We start from the raw sequence: 25,931 nt of genomic DNA on the forward strand, positions 1-25,931 counted from the left end.
TCTCACAGCGAATAAAAGCATATTGACTTAAAAAGCACAAATCTCAGCGATTTTAAATCCTCACGCTCTGATTCCAGCGAGCATTTATCTGTGCTGCAAATAACTCGCTTAAAACCACAGCATCTTCACCCACGTGGTCTGATATTTGGTACAAAATAAAACCATATCGACCACCCACTTCTAAGAGTGAGACTTTGCATTTAATATGCCAAGACATCTCTTCTGATGAAGGAGCTTTCGGGAGGGCTAAAGAACTGTGCCGACTGAATATAATACACACAGAAACCCCTGACGGTGAAAGAGAGGACAACCCATTTTCAGCCCGACTATAAATATCCACGGCAATTCCTTTCCCCCGAGCAAGAAAAGCAGAGGGAGGCCGTGCAGTCTTGCATTAGAGTGTGTGTTTTGTGTGCAAGTGTAGGTAAGAGTGCGCGTTCAGGGCTTTGCTAGTCGATCATGGCTGGCAGCAAGCACGTTACATGCACAAATGCAGAAATGTGTGCTTTGTTTCGAACACAAGGAGGCTGATTTTGGATGACATTTAAGCTGTGTGATGAGGTGTCAACGTACTAACTGAGGTTATAGTCATCATACATCAGTGATTGAACATTCAAAATTAAGAAGCAAATGACCCTGAAAGTCTTAATCAATGAATAAAATCAATATTTTCACCTCATTACGCCCACTAGACAGCTGTTGAATAGTGAAATCAGTAGAAAAAGCAGCTTCATTTTGCAGTGCAAACTGGACCGTACAAGACTTGTGCAATAATCGGTCAGTTATAGATGAAAAACAATCGAAATATTCGATGAAAAAAAAAATCATAAGAAGTTTCAATAGGGAATATTGACAAACTGAACTATAGTAGTGAACATTTGAAGTGGATCAAAACATTCCGTCAAAGTCCTAAAACTATTCAACATCCATTCTTGTCTCCTTTCATTTGATCCAAATCAAAAGTTAAAAATTGAAATGCTGCCATTTATTCATATTTGTCAGTATTTTTTTCTTTCTGAATGGGTATATTTGTGGAAATAGCCAAAAATACATTGTGTAAGTTAAACATATTGGTTTTTAGTTTATGCCAAAAAATCTTTACAATATTAAGATAATCTTTTATGAAGAAATGTCCTACTCCAAGTATAAAAACTCACTTTTTTTTGTTAGTAGGCCTGTCATTATATTTAGATCTACGATATACTGTACCAAAATTTAGTGTCAAACAATATTATTGTCATTTTTTGTCACTCATAATATAAGAATGACAATATGAGGGTAGAAAAGTTTAGTTAGATTTAAGAGTTTACAGATTTCTTGTTTATGCAGTTGGTATATATTTGATGTCAACTTTGCTGATAGGACTTTTCATATACATTTATAGATTTGTATATTATCTGGAAAATGCAATAAAAATATTAAATATTAAAAAGGATGGCAATATAATAATCTTTGATAATCATTTTAATAGTTAGGAATTGGAACCTGAATGTGAAACCCTATATCCTATACAAATAACAAATAAGTGAAAGGTAACAAAAACTAGAAACATTTTAAACTAAATACAATAATACTTTAGAGTAAATACTACAGTGTTTTTATTGACACCCCCAAGATATGCAATCAGCTAAAATGTTGCCAACATTGGTTTTTATGTATGGGCGATATACATTGCATCACCAAAAATGATTGAGGTAGTGTTCATGCGTTGTGTGATAAGTCAATATATTGATTGTGACAGGCCTTATCCATTGCTAAACACTCAATCTAGACAACATCTAGACAATATTTAGTTGCTATAGCTTCAGATTCCAGACCTTTAAATAGTTTTCATTCCAAACAATGAATATCAATCGAAGGCTTATTTATTTCATATTGCTCAAATCTCAATTATAAAATTACTCTTTCAGCTGATTTTGTGATTCATGGTAACATTTGTGTACATCAAATATGGTTTGATTACTAACAAAAGGTACATTTTTAAACTATGGTTTATGTGCTACATTTATACACCAAAACAAATGCACCGTAAAAAATAAAATAAAATAAAATTATTACTATTATTATTATTATTATTCCAAGCACATGGTCATGTGCACATATAATCCAAGCACATGGTCATGTTTTTTTCAGAAAGCATAATACATGAACAACTACAGCAGTCTGTGCTTTGTTTTGAATACAAGGAGGCTGAATTTGGATGATATCTGACTTTTTGGGATAAGGTTAACATACCAAGTGAAGCTTTAGTTCCAAAACACTATATATCAAAGATAAAACATTCAGAATTAAGAAACAAATGACCCTGAATGAATGAATTCAATATTTTCATCCCGTTATGTTCACTAGACAGCTGCTGAATAGTGAAATCAGCAAACGACAAAAAACATTCTGTGTAGATTGTTGGGATAAGACTCTGTCATTGTATTGAGCAAATCAAGTGTGTTCTGCGAAGAAGCGGCAGGATGGCTACTGAACCGTGTGAGGAGAAATGAGGATTTCTGCGCCTGGCTGACATGCCGATGTTTGCCTCTTACTGCCTTTTAAAAATGACGGTTTGGGAACATGCAATGAAACAAGAACGCTTTCATTTTGCAAAGGCTAACAGGATGGAACAAGAACAAGCTAAGCAAAGCAATCATATGTTGCAGCGATAAGGGGAAAAACTGACAAGCTGAGCTCCTATTATTTTATCATATTTGTGTTGTTCCAAATCTGGGAAGACACTTTCATAGAGACTTGTTTTTTTTTCTCTCCTCAAAATGTTGATAGTTATTAAAAAAAACTTTGGTAATATTATACTCTACCTTTTTTAAAAGGGAATGATATTTAAAAATTGTGGTAAAGAGCAAACTTGATCTTAACCTGATTAAGAGTCATTTCCAAAAACATGACTGTCAAAAGTCCTATTCGCATATATGATAAACACTGCCTGAGAAACTCTATTCATTTGAAATAATTACAGAGGTTGTCAGTGATCGTAATCCTGTGCGAATCAGTCATGTCGATAATGTTAAGTAAATTTAAGTAACTTTTCCCCTCCAAATGACCTACAATGTTTGCAAACACGCACTGTAAAACCCAACAGTTAACTTTATCAAATGAAATCAGTGTAGTTAACTCAAAATTGACTGAAAGTTAATTCTACTCATTTAAAGAGTTTTGAACTCAGTGTTGAAGGTGAGTTAATAAAATACCTCAATACTTCAACTTAAATGGAGTAAGTTCACAGTACTCGTAAAGATCAGTTCAACTCAAATGGCTTGTTACAATTGGTTTACTCAAACAGTTTGAGTTGTCATAACTTATTGGGTTTTATAGTACTCAGTTAGTTTGAGTCCTCTTCATTTATCAGGTTTTACTTTACACAAATTGCTTCATTTACTAGATTAAGTTCACAGTACGCATTAGGATTAGTTTTTGAATTAAACGGCAATCTGTTCGAGTTACCTTAACTTTTTGGGTTTTACAGTGGAGTGGTACTGTGATATTAGACCCGTGCAAAACAACATCTATGTGATTAGGCCAGGATTTGGCTGGAATGCACATCAATTTGCATCCTGTGTGCCTTTATCCAAATTTCACAAAGATTGGAGGGCGTTTTGGAATATTTTGGTAGAGAAACCCGAAAACCATCAGAAGAGCAAAAACTAAAATAATCATTAGATAGATGAGTATAAGACTGTCTTGCTGAATTTTTTTGCTTCAACTTCTGTTAAACTTCTGCAAGAAATGTACTTAAACATATGTTTGACTGCAGTTTCTAGGAAAAATTAACTCTATTAGTAGTACGACATTGGCATTTTTGCTTTTTTTCAAGGACATATTACTGACAATAAAGGGTTATTTTTATTCAATTCAATGCACAAAACTAATTAAAATCCTCAAAAGTATTTAATGTCGTCTATGATTTGTGATCCAATACGTTTGCCTCGCATATCTATTTCCGTACAGACAACTTTTCAGGTATAGTCAGTTTGCTCAGCAAGTCACTTTGTACAATGTAAATGTGATGCAGATACATTCATATTTATAAAAAAAGCAATAATACTTTTCTGCTTTAGGAACTAGTTGAACATTCCTGAATGTTACTTGTCAGTTTTAGGTACTGTAGAGTCCCAGTAGCTTGTAAAATATGCATTTTGAATGGCATAGAAAACGGAGTCATGTGTTTGGACCGAAATCAAAGTGAATGAAATCATTTGGTTGAAATAGATCCCTTGTTTTCTCTTCAAACATATGAGCTAGCTTGATGTTGAACACACCTCAGCTTCTCTCACTTCAAATCTCTCTCTCTTGCTCACATACATAGATTTCTTTGTCTTGCACCTATATGCACCGCTCACATTTTCATTCCTGCTTCTCTCTCTCTTTTTCTCATTAGCCAATCTCATTATCTTCAGGTGATAAATGGCCCAAGGATTGGATGTGACTCTGAAGCAGAGAGAGGGAGAGAGAGTGAAGTTTTGAAGTTCTGGCCACCACCAGTCCTAAGCTCTCATAGGAGCTCCTCAAATCGCAGAAACATCCAATCATACGTAAACACTGGAAAGGAAGATGTCTTCTGTCTAGCATAGTAAGTCCAATAAACACACTGAATGGATATTTAAGCCCAAAATTAGATGGTCAGCTCATTTTATTACTTTTTTTTCTGCAGAGGTTAAGCATTTTAACATTTAAAAATATCTGGTTTTGTGTTTATTTTAGGGATGTCCAGATCCGGTTACTGTATTGGAAATTGGGCCTGATCACAGTTTCATACTCGATCAGAATATACAGATTATGCGCTGAATATATATATATATATATATATATATATATATATATATATATATATATATATATATATATATATATATATATATATATATATATATATATATTGTATATATAAATGCCGGCATAATAAAACAGCTTGATTCGGAAAGCGCGAGTATGTCTGCAGTCTGAAGGTATTATAAAGTTGATGACGACAACACTGCCACAGCAAACTGACATATGTAAACTTGAGATTGTCTGTCAGGTATTTTAAGCTGAGATGCTATATGTTTTTATATCAGATTTTTTTTTTTATATATTTATTGTTGCACTAAATTCCAAAACTGAAGAATTAATGTTATTTATTCCTTGGTTTTTCAAGCTACAGCACAGAAGTGTTTTTTTTTTTTTTAAACAGTTGTTGAATGTTAAAATAGGGTAAATTAAAGAAACAAAAGGCAAAAAAACCTGATCGGAACATTCCTAATTTATTTGTGTGTGGGTGTAGGGCTGCACGATACTGGAAAAACCTGACATTAGGATCTTTTGTTTTTCTGCAATAAATATTGCAATATAAATAATTTCACCAGATGACTTGAAAATTGCTATTTGAATTTATTAAATTAATTGAGTGGAATGATTCTGTAGGGAAGTCAATGATTCATAAAAATGTAATATAAAAACTAATTAAAGATAAAGACAATTGTAAAAGATAATTGTAAAAAAAAAAAAAATGTAAACAGTTTTTTAGGGTTTTCGGGACAGTCAAATAGTATTCAGGTTCAAAATTTGAATAATCAAAATGTAAAAGAACACAGCAAATGTCTTTCCTGTATAAATAATTCAATAAATGTATTCTTTGTTAAAGTTACAAATGGCCTGAATACTTTTAACACTGTCAGACCTAAAAACACATGCAAATGAAAAACTTTTACTCTTATTATAGTTAAACTCTCCAATACACAATTCTTATGCGTCTATTTTTCCTGGTCAATTATAATCAGAACTCCTATACTCCGATTATTGCTGATGTGCACACAGCAATATTGATGCTGAAAAGATGTATTATGTAGCCCTGATGTGGGGTTAATAAGTTACTTAAAAGTTCTAAATATGTATTTTAATTTATATATATATATATATATATATATATATATATATATATATATATATATATATATACACACACACACTTTTCTGCTGAGTAGCATCAGCTAAAAATATTTAAGAAACAAGTGTAACTAAAAATTATTTTTTTTTGCTGAACTAACCTCTTCAATAGCCAAACATTGATTTACCACTTGATCTGTTCATGTAAAAAAGTGCCTTTTCTGAATGACTATGCTGCTTAATTGTTTTGAAAGATATGCAAGTCTTTAAAAATTGCAATCAGAGGGAAGATTAGAAGAGTTCATAAAAAAATTAAAAGGAATCCCTTTTTAAAAGGGGGGAAAAGCATGAAAGAAAAAGCGGAGTCAAAGCTCCATTTTCCATTAAATTTGTTTACCTTGATGTTTTAAAATGTCATTTAGCACTTGTAAATTGTTAATTAAGCATACCCTTTTCAGATTTCTATTTGATTGCCATTAACGCCAGATATTATTCAGGGAATGTCACTAGAGTGAAAGATTTATTGTTCATTTTAGGCCGTTTGAAAACTGAGGAGTGACATTTTATTTACTAAGTAACTGAATGCAGCAATTTTTGGCTTTAAATCCAGGTAAAAGGAAGTGAAATTGATTTCACGCATTAATCATATGTTTAAAGCAATTTTAGTTTTTTGATCACGCTGTGCAGAGCAGCTGATGCATTTTTAGTGGCGACCGAAAGCACAAACTCCATTAAATGCAACAATTCAGCTCTTTTATTCGACTACTACATCCACCCAGTGAACAAAACACTGAAACAAGTCTAAATTCAATCATTTAAACATTCTTAATCTCCAAGTAATGACCTTGAGTGATGTCAAAAAGGATTAATGAATGGTGCATGTGAAGAGCATAGCAGAGGTGAAAACCTTTCAGCCTCTTGTACAAGTGTGCATAATTCTCCCATGACAGCTGGAATGAGGTATTATGACCCTCAGCATCAGTCACAGGAGTCGCAATGAGCAATTTCAACTCATAGCTGCATCACAGATGCCTTAGAAATACAATCAGCATTTAAGACAAACATTACAATGGCCGCTTAAAATAAATCAGCAGTGACGAACAACAGTGACGCAAAGAGAAAAGGAGAAATTGAGAAACAGAGGCAGAGGCAAAAAGAACAATTAATTTTATCTTTAGAAGAATGGGGACATAAAGATACTTTTTTGTAGAGGAAATAAAGCCTCTTATTGCTGATTACTCTGAATAAAAACAGCAGCAATATTAGGGATATTTAAAATGTAACATTTTGAATTATTTTATTGATTATTTAAAAATGATTTAGCTTTGCTTAATGTGGTAAAGGTCATTTTAGCCGCCATAACTCCAGTCACACGATCTTATTTTTTTTTTCCAAATGATAATAAGATAACTAATTTATTTGGATTGTAGCATTAATCATTTTAAATAGTTCCAGTTTTGAAGCATTGGCAACAAAATGGAAGCCTGTAACAAAGAATATATGACTTTCTGCTTAAAAGGTACAGGGATGAAATATTGCCTTTTTAATGGGTTCCAATGGGGACATTTTTGTTCTAAAACTTCTGGAGAGGAACTTTTTTTGTGCAGTGTAAAATAGAGTTATGAATAGAAATAAGGGGGAGAAACAAAATTAAAACACACATTTTTGCCAAAACATATGCTATTTGAAATGACAAACTACTCAAAAAATAAATATATAACGTGAAATGATAACTCTCAATTTCCCTTGAACGCAAAGGTCCGCAAATATCGGTAAGCTGCTTTAATTTTTTACAAAGAAAATGTTGGTACAGAGGTGGAAACCCCCTCATGATCTCTCTGTTAAGCACTGGTCGCATTCACTATTGGAAATACTGTACCTAGTCATTCGCACGAACCAAACGTACTAAACTGGACATTTTGACGGTGTGGAAAATTTATATATGCTACATCAAAGAAATCTAGACACTTAACCCCCATTTGATACTATGAAAGTTAAATTTAAAGAGCACCTATTTTACCACTTTTTCAAGATTTAAGACAAGTCTTTGTCTCTCTAAATTAGGTCCGTAAAGTTTCAGCTCAAAACACCCATCAGATTATTCATTATGACTTTCAGAATATTGAAACTTTCAGCTCTGAACAATATGTAGCAGTTTTTGTTGCCTGTGCATTTAATGCTATTTCTCCCCGCCCACCGTTTCCACATGCCTGTCAGAGTGTGCCTGGATCTCCGCCTCGGCTGCGTCAGATAAACAGCACAGTGACAGACAAAGAAAAGCAGATCTCATGTAACGTTTGTGAGAAATACTACAACTTTCCACTACAACTATACTACAACTACAACTTTCCTAATGATTATTTGATGTATTTGTTGTGGAGTTAATTCAAGCCTTTCTGCAATGATGAGTCATACACAATGTCGTTACAAAGTTCACGCACAAACACAGACAGCGTGCACGCTTTCCACTGTTTTTACATGGCAAATATGACAGGATACACATTAATATCCACTGCTGTATGGATATCCGTTCTGTTAATATACAAAATAAACCTGATTTACAACCACAAACCGGGATGGAAGTATTATTTTATAACTGTACTGACATGCAGCTGTGGTGATAAAGACGGTAAACATGCTTTGTGCATGTCCTGTCTAGTTGATATGATTATACACGTTACTAGGGAGACTTGCTAATAAACGACTGTCAATCAATTCTGTGGGCGGGGAAACCACATTCCTACATCATGTTGCAGTGGGCCTCAAAATGGGAAGGATTTGGATCCTATTTTAACTTCAGGAAATTTCAAAAAGAGACTTACTGTTTTCATATCACCCCAATATGACTGTGGACACTATACCAACCATACCCGCCAACATTCGGATCAGAAAATTCGGGCGATTTTCCCACATGGGGACTCTACTAAAAAGCTGATAAGTGGGAGGGGGGTCACAAAAGGGGAGATGGGTCTGAAATACGGGAGACTCCTGGGAAAAACGGGAGTGTTGGAAGGTATGATACCAACACAGTTCTGTCCAAACAGCTTACAAAAGATGATTTTCATCATAGATGCCCTTTTATTTAACTTGTACACTTTCTTGGTCCACACTTATCCTGGGTTTTCTGATGTGCATATAGTGGGGTGGGGGCATAGGAGATATATAGAGGGTAATAGCTGTTAAAAGTATTTTCTAATCTGATTGTAAACATTTTTTAATTAATTGTGGAAATAAAAACTGAAATACAAATAAATAAATAAAGATGCCAAAAATCTTAATAAAAAATGCACAAAGGGTTCCTTCAATTCTTTTTTTCCCCCCATACATGTTTTGAAACGTGTACCACTTCATATCTGACCTTGCTCTAGGGCACACATGTGAGAGTCACGCTTAACTTGTATTGAACCCCGAACATTCCATAAAAAAAATAATAAAATTCCAGTTTACAACATACATGGGTCATTACTCTCAAATGATTGGAAGGAAGTTTGCTAGAATTCCAAGAGTCAAGTGATCCTGAGGCAAACCAGAGTCAAAAAAAAAATAAATCCTGACCAACCATGTGTGAGATGAGCCATGGAACCATACAGTGACCCCAGACAAAGGCCACAGGACACACGCACACACAAAACACACATACACAAGCCTTCAGCATGCAAGCACAGCTGAAACACACACACACACATTGTGGCACGAGTGGAAATGCATGCAGAAATCAAACTCGCACACACTCGAGCGCAAACATACTGAGCAAGGTGACAGCAAATGACACGGAAGAGTCATTCAGTGACCGATGCATTGCATTCTGCTATTTCTGTAGGGAAGACAGGGGTATGGCAGCATCCGTTTTAAACCCAGATGTCAACATTTCCCCTGCAGTCTCCTCACACACACATACAGTGGGAGTGAGGATGACTCATTGAGCTGCTCTGACAAAACTCCTCCCCCTCCACATCCTTATGAGTGCTCCTAAAACGGCTGACACCACCACGCAGCTGGAAATAGCCCGCCATGGCGCAAAAATAAGCCTCCATCTGGCCAAGAGGGGGGGTGAATGAGGAAAAGAAATTAGGCATGACACATGAAGTCACGTTTCTCTCTAAAGGATGGTTTACCCAGTCAAAAGTGATGACAACAATGCCAAAACACTACTGGTGCAGAATAGTAAACACGCACCTTTATTTAGAGATGCGGCGTAACAAATATTTAGGACGATATTAATAGATGATATGCAAGCCAATAAAAACAAAAGTTGATTTTTGTTCTGAGGGAGATTACTAAAATAACATGCAAACAAGTGCAGTGTTTATCTGTACAAAACAAGCAAACTGCAAAGAAACACTACCTGAATTAGCTACCTGACAAAAGTCTTGTCGCCTATCCAAGTTGTAGGAACAACAAATAATAACTTGATTTCTAGTTGATCATTTTGTATCAGAAGTGGCTTATATGACAGGCAAAGGTCTCTGGATTACACGTATTTTATCAAATAAAATATGATCATGTCTTTATTTTGAATTATTTAATTATGACAGTAAGGTCTGACTTTGCTTAGGCAAAAGTCTTGTCACAGAAATAATGTACAGAATAAAATATAAAATGACTCCCATGAGCTTGGAGGACTGCATCCATACATGTCTGCAATTACTCGAATAACTGATTTATAAAGTCATCTGGAATGGCAAAGAAAGTGTCATTGAGTTCATCAAAATTCTTTGGATTCATCTTCCACAAGTCCTCCTCCTCCTCCTCCATCTCACCTCAAACATGCTCAATAATACTCATGTCTTGTGACTGAGCTGGCCAATCCTGGAGCACCTTGACCTACTTAACTTTCAGGAACTTTGATGTGGAGTCTGAAGTATGAAAAAGAGCTCTATCCTATATATCTATATGAATAATTTGCCCTCTGCTGTGGTTTGTAATGTAATGGGCGGCACAAATGTCTTGATACCTCAGACTGTTAATGTTGCCATCCAGTCTGCAAATCTCTCACACACCCCAATTGTAATGTAACCCCAAACCATGATTTTTCCTTACCAAACTTGACTGATTCCTATGAGAATAGTAGGTCCAAGTGGCTTCTGCCACTTTTCCAAATGATCAACCAGAAGTTATTATTTGTTGCTCTTACAACTGGGATCAACGACAAGACTTTTGTCAGATAGTGTAGATCTTTTCAAAAAATCCTTGACAAACAGCAATTCTGAAGTTCACTTTTTTTTAGGATAAAAAAAAACACATGTGGAAGGCAAGGCACCAATCAAAACCTTCATGGCCAGCAGTATACAACAAAAGTGGCAAAAACGATTCATAAATTGTCGGCGCAATAACCTAGTGATTAGCACGCTAACATATGGTGCAGTAGCACCTCAGTGCGTCCCAAGTTCAAATCCCGGCTTGAGGACATTTCCCGTCCCTACCCCCTCTCTCTCTACCCACTTTGCTTCCTGTCTGAAATACTATTCTATCTACTTAATAAAGGCAAAAAGGCCAAAATAATTCTAAAAATAAATAAATAAATAAAAAACAATCCATAAATTATCGGCAGACATCAACAACATAAAAAAAAATTATCAGTAACATCAGTTTTGCATAAGGAACATTTTCGAACTCTGAATGCAAATATTAAATGTATAACCTAACATTTGTTTGCAAAATACACAAATCTATACTAGATTTTATTTATAATACATGACACTCAGCTAGAACGCGGGTGGTTTATGTTGGTTTTGGGTTGATGGGGTCAATCTGAACTAAAGCGTTCAAATAGTCTAAAAGAATTAATCTGCTTGATTTTGGTTGGAAAATAATGCTAGCAAAAATGCAGCAGTCTCAAATTATATTCTTTACCCTTTTCCAGGGTTTCAATCTCCGTGATCTCTAAGCCAATCTCTGTGAACCATCTCACAGAATAAGCTTAGTTCCAACCCCAATCAAGCAGACCTCAAGTTCTTCAGGATCACAGGATAGCTACAGGCAAGTGAATTTGTTCAGAGTTGAGATAAAACTCTATGAACTTGGACACTGGATACTTGCCCCTCACAATCACAAGGGGCATCTGCATAACTGCTTCTCATTTACTCTGTGTGGAGTAACGTGAAGTGCTTAAAAGTGGGTTTGTCAAATTGCGTTCGGTCTGTTGCTCACGACAGAAGTTGAAAAACTTTATCAATGTTTATTTAGATACCAGGGCTCATACCGAAGGGACCAACCCTAAAAGAAGATTGCAGAGGGAGTTGATGAATGTAGTATGTGTAGTGCTATGTGACTGGCTGTTGTCACTATGGCAATTGTAGCAGTGTGAAGTTTCAGACACCGCATCAGTCAAGCGTCAATGATGTAAAATGGGGTGTTATTGTCCAGTTCCTGCTCAATAAGGTCAATCTTCCGCAGATCGTAGCTCCAAAACACCCATCTAGAAGTTTAAAGTGAGTGTGAAGATCATGATCAACTGGTCTACGGGTGTTAAAATGGTGGTAGCAAAACTCTGCAGGACAGAGCCCCTCCAGGAACAACCCTGCAATATATCCTCAATCTAGAGCAGAGTTGATCCCATCTGGCCCTCAAGATGCACTTTCCTACAGAATCGAGCTCTAACCCTAATCAAATACCACAGAAATTCCTAATCAAGGTCTTTAGGATAACTCCATAAAGTTACAGGCAGGTGGGTTTGGTTGGAGCTGGAGTAAAACTACAAAGATTGATGGATCTCAAGGCCAAAGCTGAGAAGTTCTGATATACTTTTTAGAGCATCAATTATTCTGTCTGGTTATACTATCTGCTACGTAAGAAAATCTGTCAATTAAGTGCTAAAAGTCTCCAACGATTCACAATTCATTTTTGGCATCTAAAGTGCATTTTTCTCTTATAAAACAACAAGTTTACAAATAGGAACAACTTAGAATTTTAAAAAATCCAAATGTTTATGTTTGATCCCTTTGGACCACCATTCCACCAGCAGCAGCTAACAGTAATTAAGCAGCCACAGGAAGGAAAAACGTGGTCCCCAGCACTACGCGACAAGAGCGTGAGAGATAAAGAGAAACACAGGGCAGCAGCTGTCAGAGTTCATCTTCGTGTTGGTCAACACATCTGGCCCTAAATCCCCCCAAAGTCCTCACAGCAAGAGAGGGAGAGAGAGAGAACAGTACAGACAAACACACACGGAGATCCCCGGGCTGGCCTGAGGTCAGGTTTGTCTCTTTGAGTTGAAGTGTTTGTATGGCATGGCACAGGGACAACAGTTTCACGCCCTGCTCTGAACTGAGGAGGAGAGAGTGTTTAAATCAGGACAAGAAGAAGCGTGAGAGAGAGATGCTTAGAAAGAAGGTAGAACTGTCACAGCGTGACAAGAGTCGTGATAGGATAATGCGACAAGCAAGAAAAGCTAAAAATGTTAATGTGAGTCTTTGTCCTCACCAAGCAGTAAGTAACAGGACATTGCCTTGACTATTTGTTTCAACTAGACACTCTCTGTATTATACTAAACATGTTTCATTGCCTGTTAGACACCACAGAGGTGGTATTTCATAGATGTGAATGTTGAAAAGACAAAAGGTTTCGGATGGTTTTATGTGGGTTGATTTAAGACTTTAATAACAATTAAAGGAAAAAATGTAAAGATATAAAAAAAATATTAAATAAAAATTTTGCAACTTGAAAATTTCTTATTTTTAAATCACTCGAGTATGGAAATAATACATTTTATTTCCGTTTATAAGCCAAGATGTTTAACAGTTTGACAGTCGCCTATTTCAATCGAGCAGGTTTATTCTAGTAAAACTGCCTTAGTTATGTTAATATAATTCTAATTTTAAAAATTGCTCCATGTCTCTAATTTACATCAATCACTGAACAGCTTCGTACATCACTGTCCGATGGCACCACTAGCTTGTACAGTTCATGTTGTGAAATTCAAAAGTGAAAGTCGTAATTTTGCATATTAGTTGTAGCGGAATAGTTACAGGACTACACATCATTGTTTATTTATACTAGTGTTGTCACGATACTGGAATTCGATTCCATTTGGTGATGAAATTAAAAATGTCCATTTCCCGTTAACATTTGAGCGAATTCTTAAACAGTGATGATTTGACTGTTTACTAAGTCTAACTACAGAAACAGGAACACTGGAGCGTTTTAATGCCATCAAGATCAGTCGATTCAGAGGATTGTTTGTATGGCTTATAAACAGACCAGCTGATCTTCGCGGCTTTATACACTCCAGTGTCCCTGTATGAGTTTACGAGCAGTAAACAGTGGTGAGTTTGGTGAACTGATGACCTTCGCAGCCAATCACTATCATTTTTGTTGATCATGTGAACACAATGGCAAAACAGTGCTGTGTAAGAACATACTCAACAGCGCTCAAATGTTAGCGTGAACGTTAGTATGGACGCTTTAAAATTTCAGTACTGATTGGTATTGAACTTCAGTATTGTGACAGATTATTAAACACGGTAAAAAAACTAAAGGCGCCACTGATGATGACAAACATCCTCACTGCAGAAAATGTGCTTCACTTTAAAATTATGGCGAAGAATAGCAGATCAAATGGCAAGTTTCATTTCAGTTCTTTTAATGCTTGAAAGTTTGTCCTGCCATTTTTTTCTAGCTAAAAGTAGAAAATCTTACTTGATGATTAAAAAACAACAACAAATACAATATGAAAGGTTTTAAAAAGGCAATAAACACAGTCTTCTTCTAATTTGTGTTATGACAACATGGAGTTCAATTACTTGGTGTTTACAAATTTAAATGAATTGAACATAAAACAATTAAGTTGTCTTCCCACAAAAAAACTCAAGAATTGTGTTGTGCTCATTTTAAATGAGTAGTTTGAACTAACAGCAAAAGCCATTTTTTGAGTGTGTGTAACAAGCAAGCTTCATAAGCAGAAAGTTGCGCAGTGCTACCTTGTGTAGTAGGATATTTCATCTTTTAATTATGCACCATCTAACATCAATGATTAATTTTTCACGGTCATCTTGCTCATTGCTAATGAAAATCACTTGGGTATGAATGCTAAAAGCATCTTAAACAATAATAAGAACACATTTCCAGGTGTGCACAAGCCTTACACAAATGGACACTGGATTTTTCTTGCAGCGACTTAAGCAAAGCCTTGCATTGGTCCTCGGAATTCCTGAGATGTACCATCCTTGTTAAAAAACAATAGTTTCAAAGTGTTCCTTTTGCATCAACTGGTTGAGTCAAGGTTTAGAGTTTAAACAATTTAAAAGAAATGCACACAGAAAACTTGCATAAAATATGCATCATTATGCAAATCAAACAGAGCAAAGACTGAATTGCAGTTGCGGTCGCATTTACTGGAATGATACCATCCAGTCATTTCAATGATTGGATGTTTATATTAAAGCAAAATTCCCCACACAGATTCCGCATGGTGATCATGCTACTTTTCTGCATTAACGGTTTCTGCATTACACCGCTTCATGCATTGCTACATAAACAAAAGACATTTCTTTTTACTGAATGCAAATCCTGAAAGATGCACATAATGCAACTGTAAACAGGCATGTTGAAATGTCAAACCCCTAATTTTGCCTATTTATGAGTGTAAGCTGGCAGAGTGCTCATTATGTGCGTGTGCACATACAGAAAGAAACCCATTACCAAGAGCCATTTTGATAAACGCAATCAAAAGAGTAACTGAAAAAAATGTTTGCAGCTGTTCTGAAACCATTGTACAGCTGCTGTTTGAATGTATGCCATTTAAATTAATTACGACGTCAATTTAAAAAGTTGCTGCGTGCTAAACTACTGCTGTCCAGAATCGATTAGCTTGATGAAAAGATTAACTGAGATCTTGTTAGTTACATAAAGCATTGTGTCAAGGTTAATGTAGCATTAGATTAGGAAAAACTAAATATAGCTAGCCACCCCTTTTTCGATTGGAAATGAATTACTTTTAAACGACTATTGACATGTTAATGGGGTGAACAAAAAAACATGATCATAATCAAATTGAACCCTTCTTTGTTCCAACCTTGCAACTCTGCATAAAAAAACTGAACCTGATCTCCGGCAGGTCCCTTAGAACCGAGGCTGAACAGATACTATAAGTGGCATTTAATGGATTGGAATGCATACGATCTTTTATTTAGACCACAGAAGTAAGAGATCAGAGGTCGGATTTGACATGCCAACATCATTATTGATGAAACCTCATATTCAAGGGCAGCCCGACCTCGATGACTGTAAAGCTTCAATACGGGTACAACTTTGCACACTGCTTTCGCACGCTCTCTCTCTCACCCTCTTCAAAGAGTGCAGCCGAGCAGGGAAAACATACTGCAAGAACATCTGGTGCAGAGATGCGCTACAGAAGATACAGTCAGTAAACGGAACAGGAGTGCAGGTTTCAAAGGGGGAAGTACCTAAAGCACATCAATGCCTTTACAACAGGGCTGTGCCCGGAAAAAAAAAACCCATTTCAGACAATATAAAAGGCAGAAGTCACTGACTGACTTGAGCGAGGCAGCTGCCATAGGTGTCAGACACATGCAAGCAACCAAACACTGCCGGATGGTCACCATGGAATTATGATAATTACATCACACTGCCTGATACACAAGCTCCCTGCCATCTGATCCACCTTCTGTAGCATGGAGAGACTGTAATAAAATGGGATTTACATTTTCGGAGAAAAATATAAGTGGTTCTTTTGCCTTTGCAGAACACTACATTATACAAGATGGTTGCGGATGGTTTGCAGGTCGTTGTTCTTTGTTTATGGGGTTGATGTCTTTGAAGGGATTTTCACTAGAAATTACAATTCCAACAGATAAAACACGCTCATGACATAAAAAAACAATATTGATTTACACTTCCACTGTTTGTGTATGTGAAAACAACACTAAAGCAGAAAAATTTCCTTAATTTTTGAATGAAAACTTACATTTCTAAGTGCCAATCAAATTCAATTAAAGTCTGAATTAAATGGAATTAAAATTAAATTAAATTAAGATTGTCCTTTTTTCCTTGATCATAACATGCATCCATTTTAAAAGGCTTCAAAAATGAGTTGTTGTGCATGGATTCGTTATTTGGAAACCGATTAGATCATTGGAAGATGAACAAAATGGAGGAAGATTTGAAAGACAGTTTGCACTCATTTGTGAAGGATTACCGTCCACCAGAATTACCCTCTGATGGATTTTTTTTTTTCAAATGCTCATTGATTTAGAAGGAATTAATTTTTAAAAGACAGGATGGTATTGCATTTGTTGCCTACTGAGGGACCCGCACTAAAGATATTCCATGTAACCAGAAGTTACCAGAAAAAAAGTCATTTTGAGGGGGAAGGGAGTATGGCTGGGCGATTTGGCCTAAAATTAAATTTCTCAATTAATTAAACTCAACTACGATTAATGCATGTTATTAATTTTTTTACATTTTTTTTTTGGCACCCATAGTTTACGGACAGGTTTTGTACAGTAAATATGGCAACATATGAAAAGTGAGAGATTTTTTAATAAAGGGTGCATTACTTGATTTTAGAATAACTGAAGGAAACGTATAGCATCTACTAACCATGGTTATTTATTGACCATAAAAGTTAAAAAAACGAAATTAAAACACCCATAGCCTAAAACAGTCACTTTCTTATAAAAAAGTGAAAATTATCAACTTTTATTAAAAAAAAAAAAAAATGTAAATGTTAAAAAATAAGCAGCATCTCTTCTAAATGAAATAACTTGTATATCCTCTTGCATATCCTGTAAATAATATTTTAAACACATGCCTTGCATGTCGTCATGCATTTATTCCTCTGAATGCTGTTTGTATTGCTCTGCAATAATGCTTCCGAAACGCTAGCTGGCAGGGGTTGTTCCCCTGTGTCGAGTTTCTTTGCGAGTGATAAGTTTTTTTTCTGAATGCTACCTTAAGTAGCTAAAACTCACTTATTCTGAAGCAGGAATCGGCAGTCGTGCAACAACTTTAATCAGAAGTTAAACACAAAACAAAAGTTTCCATCTGGAGCTCCTTCACTGAACCAAGACAATTGTAAACACTTGCTCCAACAGGCTTGCTCTGCCCACACTCGTCAACACTACCAAACCGACCATCACAAAGTCTGCACTACATGTTGTTGAAATGTGTAACTACACTTTTTGAGGGGTGCACGTCAGCATTGGCCCCGGCGAGGGGTCTGTACCCATGCAAAAACTGCACCGGACCATATAAGTGTGCTCGACAGAGAAATATTAACAGAGCGGGGTCACTCGAGTCCACACGTGGTAGGGATAGTCGTATGGGGGGGGATAATAAAAATTCGATCTGGAAAGTTTCTTGATTATAGGTTGTAGATTTCGATTCTTTTTCGATTAATCGCCCAGCCCTAGGAAGGAGAGTTATTGGTTTTGATTAAAGATTACAAAAAAATATAGTGCACAGATACATCGTTTATAACAAACACTTAACTACTAAATACATACAAAAAGAGTAAATTGATTTTATGTCAACTTTTAGCAAATGCTTAAATCTAAAAAGTCTGAAATGGAACAAGCGTCATCTCATTAAAATGGCCAACACTGGGGGAAAAAAAAAGAAGAAGAATCCAAAAGATCAGTTTGCCGTCTCTGTCTAAATCAAGCTTTCAGGCTTATCTTTCGAGAAAGTCCAACATTTTTTAAAAGCTCTTCAGTTCGTCTCATGCTTCCGAAGCACGTAAGAGATCTAAATACATCCGTAATCTTTATTGTTTTGTAATCATCTCTGATCTGATTAAAGCCATCTTTAAGCTGCCAGGATAGAAACACGCTGTGATCGTAATGCTCTCCGCAGCCCCGTATCCATAGATACAGACCCACAGCTCGGCATTCCAGCTCTGTTTACATGTGCATGACAAATTGCCACTCTCCGAAAAGCCTCCTTTAAAAAATAATCACAAACTTCATTAAAGATTTCAAACATCTATCAAAAGTACAAGACCATGAAAAGTACAAGCCTATTGTGCGTGCTACTGCGGTGCGCTGGTATTTAAAGCCCTCCTTAATAAACTACAATGTCTAATTTGCTAAATCAACACTGAGGCTAATTCTTATTTTTTTTTTAACCAACATGCTGAATCATCGACTCTCATTACAGGAGTTCAGGGGTCAGGAAGAGTCTGGCTAATTGCAGAGCAATCTTCCCATTTCAATTCTAGCCGCTTTTAATTTAACATACAGCTTTCTGATACACACAAACACACACACACACACACATTTAGACAAGACAAAGCTCCCATTACACACCAGCTCTCATTAATGATCATAATGGGCGTGAATAAGAACAGACAAGCGCATTTCTGAGTGTTTCAAAACTGCGATAACTGTGTGTGCGCACAGGCGGCCGCACAAAATGATGTTTCCATATTAATTTGTTAACATCTAGCAAACCAAAGCGAGCATTTGAGAATTGCACTGGATTGAGTGGACGCGTATGACGTTAATAGATGAGAAAGAGAGATTCGGCGAGAGCGTGTGCTCATTACGGGAGTAGATCTATAGGGCTTTTGGCTGCAGTGCAGCACTGGTGTGTCAGAGCGAGCGAGCGGAGGGGAGGAGGGCCGGTGGGCTTCCGTCTCTCTAGCTCCCCCTGGTGCCCAATAAAGCCGCCGCTCTTGAGATCACAGTGTGAAAGATGCATGAAGGGAGGAGATCTGCGCTTTTAAGAGATGGAGGAGAGGGGGGAAAACCTTCACATCAGCACTTTGCAAACAGTGTAACAGACAGCCGGCACCCTGTGGACTCAGTAATGGCCTCAGTGACAGGGAGATCCAAGGACAGACGTGCATTAACTCGTACCTCGCCTTCGAGCCTCGGGGGTCTGATGCTGGACAGGTGGATGGTCTTATATTCCCCAGAGTTCAGCTTCACCACGATGGCATCTGCGTTCACGACCTGCATCACCTGTAAAGAAGAGGAAGAAAATAAATGTAGCAATGCAGAGACAGATGGAAAGGTCATCCTGTTAGCGATCTACATTTTGGCATAAGGTGATTTTATTTGGTCATGAAATATGCAAGAATCAATGACATGTGATGAGACTAATCTTCAACCTAGGCATTGGCCGGTATAAGATTCTAACGGTATAATAACAGTATGAAAATATCATGGTTCCACGGTATTATGATTACTACTCTGAAATAAATTCTTTTTAAATGTCCCCCTTTGAACATATTATATGATATAAATAATATATCAATATGATGTTGTACCCCAACATCATAGGAACGTTGCATTTCGTTTGGAATTGGAAAATTATGTTGACATCAGAATCCAACATCAAACCAACGTACAACCTAAAATCAACGTCTAATGATGTTATAGTTTGACAATGATAGACCTCATAGTGGTAACGTCCACATAGACGTTGGATTTTGGTTGCCAAACCTGATGAATCAATATCAGTATTTGATGTCAATGTGAAACTGGTTTAAGTTGTTGGCTCGACATTACATTTGGGTAAGTTTCCAATACAACCTAAAATCAGCCAAATATCAACATCCAATGATGTTACAGTTCAATGCTGAGGACATTACTACTATGAAATCTATCAGATGTTGGATTTTGGTTGCCATACCTGACGAATAAATGTCAGTTTTTGACATCAATATGACGTTGGTTTAGGATGTTGGATTTTGATCACTTTCCAACACAACCTAAAATCATTCAAATATATTTTTTATTATATCTTGGTGTACATATTTGAAACTTTGTGCGAGACTCATGCTGATATACATTGTTAACTGACAATTAATTGTTTAAGGACAAAAAACAACTAGTAGGTTTTCAAAATGTTTGATTGTAAACTCTAAAAAGCAACAGTTCCATAGTACTTTTTGAAGTCCCCCTAAAAATATTTCTGTAAGCTATTGTGCTCCAAAACAATGACAAAATTCCCATTTTGAAGAAAAATAAAGCATACACATTCACTGTCTCAAATAAAGATCCACAATCACCAGGCTCTTTTGGCTATTCTTAAAAAGTTGAAGAGCATATCAATAAGACCTACCCTTACATTTGAAATTAAATATCTAGAAAATTGCACATTTAAAGACACTTCCTTTACATTTACAGGACCCTTACATTAATCCTATTTGTAATGCCATACCTACAACAATCCACTCTACATTTGAACAGCACTAAAAAAAAATTACAACTTCAAAAGAAACTATTCAGACTCAAACTTCCCACAATCAACAGAGTTTCATGACCATAAATGTTTTTTGATATATTTCAGACTGGTTTATTCGTCCAATATTTACTAGCTATGCTAATATTCAGGCCTCGATTTGAGTGAGTAGATGTTGGAAAGAGAACAAGAAGTCACTGCTCCACTTGGAACACAGGACATCAACAAGGGAGAAAAAACAAGCGTAACCCAATTAAGTCTTTCTTCTCGATACTCTACTCTAAATCTTACAGAAGCAATCATTACCTGGTCTCCATTGCATCCCTAAGAACCACGAAAACAGAACTGAAGCTATTTGTGACATTTAATTTTTTGGTACACATTTAACACATACTAGCTTCTATTTACGAAATATAAATATGATATCAATTCAGACTTGCAATGCCAACATCACTGAAATAATTGAAATTGAGGGTTCCACTTTAAGTTTGAGATCTGTCACCTGCAGCAACCAGATCTCCATTTGTACACCATCAACAGATTCTTAACCTTTAAACGGGTTTGTTCGTGCAATGTTTATCAGCCAGCCTAATATTCAGCCTTCATGACGAATGAGTAGGTGTTGGGAAAAATAAGTTGCCACCAGGAACCACTTGGAACACAGAAACAACAACAACAACATCTAAAGGAGCATAACCAAATTCAACTTTTATTCTTTATACCCATGGAATGAAGACTTTAACATAAGCAGACATAACCTGATCTCCATAGGGTCCCTTAGAACCAAGGAGATAGAAACTGATGCCATTTGCGACATTTATTGTTTTGGTACACATTTATCACATATTAGATTTTATTTACTACAATGAAATATTATATCAGATCAGTCTTGCAGTGCCGATATCAATTCTTTCAAATTATTTGAAATTAAGGGCTCCACTTCAGCAGACCTTTAAGTTCATGCCATTTAAGATCCCCCACCTATAGCAATCAGATCTCCATTTGTACACTTTCAACAGATAATTAACCTTTAAAAGGGTTTTTTCGTGCAATAGGTTACAACCAGCCTAATATTTATGAATCCTCAATACCATAAAATGCAAGTATTTTTCAGAATCTGATCTCCGTCAGGCCCCTTAGAACCAAGGAGACAGAATCATTGCTATTTGTGACAGTTAATGGTTCGGTACCCATCTAATATTTAGGCCTCATGTCTTACGAGTAGGTGTTGAATAAAAAAAAAACAAGAGGTGGCCACTAAGTCACTGCTCCACTTTAAACACAGGAAAGATTCACTTGTTGCCAGAGAAACGTTACTGTACCCTGCGCTACCAAAGCAAACAGCTGCAAACAAAACGCTTCTCCTACTCTCCGTTCTCAAAAGAACAGCCCTCCTCTCATCCTACCACCATTACTGCACCATTTCACTCATGCAAGACAATGAAAGCGAGCCGACGGAGAACACAAAGGAGCTGAGAGAAAGAGAGGGCGGGAACGGTCCATCATTTGCGTTAGAAGAAAAGGGACAGGAAGGGGATTAAATCAAGCACTTAGAAGTGTGACAGAGCATTTGTTTAGCAACAGATCTACTACTACTACAAAAAATAAATAAATATATAACCAACACAGATATGCCGCCAACAAAGAGAAAGAGTTGTTACCTTTTATATTCAATTATTATTTAAAAAAAAATGGAGACAATGGCTTTTAAACACGAGTTTCTAAAATGCCTTGAATTATTATTAAAATATAACATAGTTTGAAAAATACACCATACATGGATCTATCTAACTATAATTTTATTCATAAATAGCTTTATTTGTTTATTTTTTTATTTTTTTACCTATTTGTTTATTTAGATAGCTTTATGTGTGTGTGTGTGTGTGTGTGTGTGTGTGTGTGTGTGTGTATATATATATATATATATATATATATATATATATATATATATATATCTTTATTTAGATCATTTTATTTATTTATATAGATTTATTCATTTACTTATTTGTACAAGGCTTTATTTATTTATTTATGGATATGGATATTTATTTATTTAAAGACAACTATTCAAAGAGCTTTATTTTTTGTAGATAGCTTTATTTATTGATTTATTTATTTATTGAGGGCTTTATTTATTTAAAGAAATATTTATTTATTTATTTATTTATTTAAAGAAAAAATTTGTAATTTATTTAAAGACAGCTTTATTTATTTATTCAAGTGATATAACATTCATGGCAAAATTGTGCAGCTCTTCAATCACCACTCATCTTGAGCTTGTTAAGCATCATATATAAAACAAATAAAAGAAATGTAAAAAAAAAAAAAAAAATGGCATATTAAAGTTCCTGGTCTGTTGTATTTATATACCACTTAACAAAACAAATAACTTTTTTTACCCGAGTCTAAAGGTAAAAAAACAAAAAAAACATTTTATTTAGAATCACTTAGGAAAGTATCAAACAAAATGCAAGTGATTTGAAGAGGCTCCCGAGGCTAAAACTGGCATCTGCCACCTATGAATCCAGATTTTGTGACAGAATCATGTTTCATTACACTGTAGATGTACATGTACAGTTGCCATGAATTGTATGTGTGTGGACCATCTGCTCAAAACGACAAATGTCACAGAAGCTCTGATGTTCAGAATCACATCGGAGTATATTATATCCCAAGACATCTTACATGATCATCAGCCCCCATTATTTAATAGAGGAGTCAGTGATGTGGAAGATGACAGGCATTTGTACGGGTCTGGGTAATGGATCAGACATAATCAAACCTGAACAGCAGAGAAATGCCTCAGAAAAAAACAAATACTATCAGATCGGAGCAAATGAAGACTAAACTATAGTTTTCAGAATCACATAAAGAGAAAGAGAGGAGAATGAGCAGAATTACACAGCAGACTTACAAATCTTCGGGTTTTGAATGCAAAAATCAAAGCAAGACTGCAGGTGAATAGGTTAAAAAAAACAGAACTTGTTACCATACTTTCCCGGTTTACACGTTTTCGAAAAATGACATGCTTAAGCATTTATGGGGTGAGAAACCATAAACGTTTACTTCATTTACATTGATTACAATATAACTTATTTAATTTATGTTTGTTTGTCATAAAAGTTTAAAGGTCTTGTAATAACCCCCAGTGACACTCCAGGTTTTCCCAAATGAGTATTTAAATGGAGTTAAATAAGCAAATGAGTGATTGTTTAATTTAATACGCACTTATTTGCATACATTTAAAGCAAAAAAAAATCTGAACACTATGCATGAAATTGGATTTAAAATATTGATTTAATTTGTCATTTTACAATTAAACATTTTTACAGAGGACATTTGGGTTTTTCTATCACTCCATAACTCAGAAAACATTGTGAACAGCCAGGAAAAAAAAAGTACAATAAAATACTTTAAAATAGAATCAGATCTGATTAAAAGTTAGTTTGGTGCATGTAAATACTGCTACACTGGAGATATATACAGATGTTAAAACTTCAATATGTTCCCTCTGCCGTTGTCCTTGCCGTCATGGCAGTAAATGTGCCTTTTTACCTCTGGATGGCGCTTTTACCTGACTTTGTCAGCTAAAACATCAACACGCAATTTTCAGCTTTGACTTTTCACAATACTAGATAGGACAATACTGTATTGGCCCATTTTCGCTGAACAGTGTGGTCTGTTTTACGGCCGTATCCACTGTCAAAAGGTACCAAAAAGCGAACAGTACCGTACCACATTTTGGGTACTCTTCCGAAAGGGTACCTAACACAACAAAAGGGTACCAAAAGGGCGGAGCCGGAAGCGCAGCTGAACGCTATTGGTTTACAGAAATACGCCACTAGCCTGTGCACAAGCAGCAGAATGAAAACAAAGGAGGATCCTTTTAGAAACGGACAAACGCAAAAGTGATGCGTGAAAAAACAAAGGAGAAGCCAGAAAAAACAGAGCAAATGATCGTTTCAGCTATTTAAGCATGAACAAACTGCAGTTTGATTAATACCATCACCTTTTGGACTTTTATATACTTGGGAGGATGGAATTACTTTCAAACAAGAGGTTGCTGCTAGCAAAGATTAAAAGTACAGATGAGAGGTTACTGTGGGCTATATGTTGCGTGTTGTTTTTGACCCCAAATAAGGACTAAATGTATGGTGCATGTAGCTTATCTGTAATTGGTAACATATCGGAGACTGTATGTATGCGTTTTTACATGTTGTATTTATTTATTTATTTTATATAATTGCAGACGTTAAAGTAGGCCATTCATTGATCTGCAGTTATAATGAAATCATGTTCAAAGAAAGGTTAGTAATGAACATTTATACACAAGTATTTATGTGTATGAAGCCTCTGTTTTGTGAGAGGTGCTTCTCATATGATATGCGAACGACTCGTACAGCTTTACTTTGACATTTCCTCGATCGAGAATAACATCGACCGAAACTTTGTTGTGCTTTTTTGGCAGTGGAAATGCAAGCCTGATAAAGGTGACCCACACCGCACCACTCAGTGGGAACGGGCCATAAGTGTATCTCATGCAATGGTGCTGTATGTGACGGGTTCAACTAAAATATAATTTTGTTTGGTTGTTTTGGTTTTCTTAGTAATAAACATGCTTTTACACTATACTGTGTGTTTTAGAAAAGATGTCTACAATACATGGCGAGAAGCATAGCACTAGGCTTCAAATATTAAGCACGTATAAGAATTAAGTTCTTTAGCCTTTCTAGTGCTCTATTAAATTGGGGTAGAAAGAATGTTCGATTTCTAAATCCTTTAGTTTTATTTAGAATATGAAAAAAATCTCAAAATATGCAAACAAATAAATAAATTAAACGGATTGTAATGGCATTCATTATATCACAGAACAAGTCACGTTTAATAAAAGCTATGCAAATTCTCATTCTCAAAGT

At 35.8% G+C, this 25,931-nt stretch overlaps 1 protein-coding gene across 3 annotated transcripts in view; it reads right to left on the reverse strand.

The window, feature by feature from the left end:
- The window catches only part of snd1 (staphylococcal nuclease and tudor domain containing 1), a 297,580-nt gene that overhangs the window by 235,554 nt on the left and 36,095 nt on the right, over positions 1-25,931 (reverse strand). For all 3 annotated transcript variants that reach the window (NM_182865.3, XM_073945610.1, NM_001293681.1), the window contains exon 10: positions 19,686-19,790. In NM_182865.3, coding sequence (NP_878285.3) covers positions 19,686-19,790 — 105 coding nt within the window. The remainder of the gene's footprint in view (positions 1-19,685; positions 19,791-25,931) is intronic.

The sequence above is a fragment of the Danio rerio genome, chromosome 4 (assembly GCF_049306965.1).
Source record: "Danio rerio strain Tuebingen ecotype United States chromosome 4, GRCz12tu, whole genome shotgun sequence".
In the NCBI taxonomy this organism is placed as follows: domain Eukaryota; kingdom Metazoa; phylum Chordata; class Actinopteri; order Cypriniformes; family Danionidae; genus Danio; species Danio rerio.